This window comes from Plasmodium vivax, genomic scaffold, assembly GCF_000002415.2.
Source record: "Plasmodium vivax scf_6718 genomic scaffold, whole genome shotgun sequence".
NCBI lineage: Eukaryota > Apicomplexa > Aconoidasida > Haemosporida > Plasmodiidae > Plasmodium > Plasmodium vivax.
In genome coordinates, this window is record NW_001850172.1 from 1 (window position 1) to 3,132 (window position 3,132).

At 24.1% G+C, this 3,132-nt stretch overlaps 1 protein-coding gene across 1 annotated transcript; it reads left to right on the forward strand.

Moving 5' to 3' along the window:
* Positions 1-193: 193 nt before the first annotated feature.
* On the forward strand, positions 194-1,929 carry PVX_073190 (variable surface protein Vir6-like; the record flags this gene model as incomplete). Its single annotated transcript, XM_001612408.1, has 3 exons — positions 194-220; positions 368-1,660; positions 1,771-1,929. 3 exons carry the CDS (start codon positions 194-196, stop codon positions 1,927-1,929), a joined length of 1,479 nt encoding a protein of 492 aa, XP_001612458.1.
* Between the last annotated feature and the right edge of the window lie 1,203 nt (positions 1,930-3,132).

Consider the following 3,132-nt stretch of genomic DNA (forward strand, 5'->3'; position numbering starts at 1 on the left):
GTATTTCTAATTATATACTACGAAAGAATATTAACTTAAATATAACGCATATATAGCTTATCTGATTGAAATTAAAATAATTTTTAAATATATTATGTAATAGGTATTCATATTTCATTATAAAATTTTTATTAAAAATAAATTTTATATTAATCCATTTTTATATATAATTTAATTTTCTTTTCTCAAAACAATGGCAAGCAATAAATGGAATGAACAGGTAATTTTGATTTTTTATTGAGTATATATATATATACTAACTATTAATTTAAGTGAAATATATTCATTATATAACAATAATTTTTTTATTTTTTACTTGCTTTTTTTCACTTTTCTATATATATAAATTGATTTTTTTCCTATTTAGTATCTTAATCATGATGATTACTCATTCTTTAAAACTAATTTCAAAATCAATCGTAAACTCACAGAGAACGAAGGAAAAAACCTTAAAACTATAATTGAACTTTTAGGAGATGCATCATATAATACAGAAATCTTTAACAATATATTAGAATTACTAATGAAATATTTAAATAGCGGTCATGTTATGTATAACTGTCGTTCTGATAAATGTTGTAGGTATATTAATTATTCGATAGCTAAAAAATTTCGAGAAATAAATTATGTTCAATATATTGAAAGTAAGTTTAACATTTTCAAAAAATTCATGGAGGGATACTATAAAACTACAAGATTTTGGGACTGTAAAGATCGTTTAGATTACATAAATCCTCTTATATTGTCAAGAATGGATATATTATATGATTTGTATGATAAGTACAATTACCTTATTTCTCTTAAAAGCAATGATGCAAATAATAAATTATGTATTACCCTTAGTTTAATAGCTAGGGAATATAGGGAAGCCATAAAGCTTCATGAAGGAGATGAAAATTTTATTAAAGAATTAGAAAATTTTAGAAAGTTTATTCTATCAAAAAACCCGAATTACAATAGAGCATGCGGTTGGAACTTAACTTCTATAACGCTACCGAATCCAGTTACCCCACATCAGGATGAAATGCAAGAACAGAAATTAAATTCACATGTTCCGACACAACAACCCTCACTTAATGAATTAGAGAAGAGTAGAACTGTGGTGGGTGCAACAGATGAATCAGAATTATCAAGACTACCAGGATTACAATCAGAATCCTTACAATTAACAGAAGTGAAACCAAAATCCCTACAACCAACAGAAGTACAAGCACTACCAGTAAACCCATTGTCAGCACATCCACAATCATCACATCCACAATCATCACATTCAGAATCATCACATTCAGAATCATCTCATCCACAATCATCACATTCAGAATCAACACAATCAGAATCAACACAATCAGAATCAACACATTTAGAATCAACACATTCAAATCCAGTACAATTAAAACGAGAACAAGCAGAAGCAGAAGAATTTCATGATATACAATTGCCATCAAATCATCATTCACAAAATGAATGGCAAACACGAGAATTTATGGAATCAATAGATCAAAAAACGCATAATTCAGAATATCCCATTAAAGACGCAGAACATACAGATGGTCTCTTTGGTAAAATGCGAGAAATTTTTGCTGGCACTTTAGGAGAAGTTGATCCAGTACCTGTAGTTGGCGTATCTGGTGGGATGGGTGCTTTATTTTTACTTTTTAGGGTACTCGAAATTTTAAATTTACACCCATATATTTATAATATATTTAAATAAAAATTAAATAAGCATAAAATTATTTTATATAATTATTCATATATATTTTTAAATATTAGTATACACCATTTGGAACCTTCTTTAGAGGAGGAAGAGGACGTGCACATAGAATCCCGCGTAGTTTCAATGGGCAATTTCCAGGATTTCCAGATTATTACGAATATGACCGTGGGTATATTGGATATGCTCCAATGAATATAAATCCTCTAGCGGAATAGGTCATATTGCGTTATTTCTTCATAAAAAATAAGTTTATTTATAAGGTGACCATAAAAAAAATAAAAATAATGCATTCTATATTTAAACAATTCAAACTTAATATCTATAATAAATATATATTTTTTAAGAAATAAATCTAAATATTATATAGTTCTTTGTATAAAATTCATCCACATTCATCACATATATAATTGTAGTATTATGATAAATGTCATAAAAGGAAAAGAATAACATAAATAAAGTTTAATTATAAGAAGATTGCATTTATTATTGTTCAAATGACACATTAAAAAACTATTAATAATTCATAAAAAATATATTGCATAATTATTACAATGAAAAAAGCATCACTATTTATATGTATATATGTCAATACACATATACTTGTAATATGTAAATATGCTAAAATTTTCTAACATGCATAATAAAATAATAAATTAAACTAATAAGATAACTAATACATTTTTCTATTAAGAAAAATACCTACAAATTATAAATTTTTATTTATTGCCATTTTATGTAAATTAGATTATGCATATAATTCTAAATTTTATTGTGTTATATATTTATTCATCTTATATCACCAAAAAAAAAGAACTTCAAAATGGACCATTGTAACTTAACCTGGATTGCAATATTAGGAAATTCCAATAGATAAATATTCGTATGCGTATCTAATCAACTTTTAGAATTTATATTATATATATATAATCATATTTTAATGATTTATTTCTTAAGAAAATATAATGTTTTCCCTTATTTATTTTATTATTTTTAAATAAAACCTTTTTAACTCGATATCTACAATGCTTCTATAGATAAAACTTTAAATTTATCAAAAACACGTAAATAGAAGGTAAAACATTATTATTATCTTTTGTAATGAATAAAAATGAAAAATAAACCATTTAAATTATTAATTGTTATGTTCTTTTAGAACAAAATACATATTAAAATATAAAGATTCTTTCATTATATTAAATGGGAATCATTAAAGAATTACATCTTTATTTCTGCAATGTTTATATTAATTCATTTTGAGTATATATATCTTAATATAAATTTTTCATTTTACTCTGAATATTTCAAGATATTAATAAAATATAATTGATGCTTGACTTTTTGTACATTTATAAATGTTATTTCCAAGCAGCATATTTGTATAGGTTATATGGTAATAAAAAATTTTATAATTATCCATA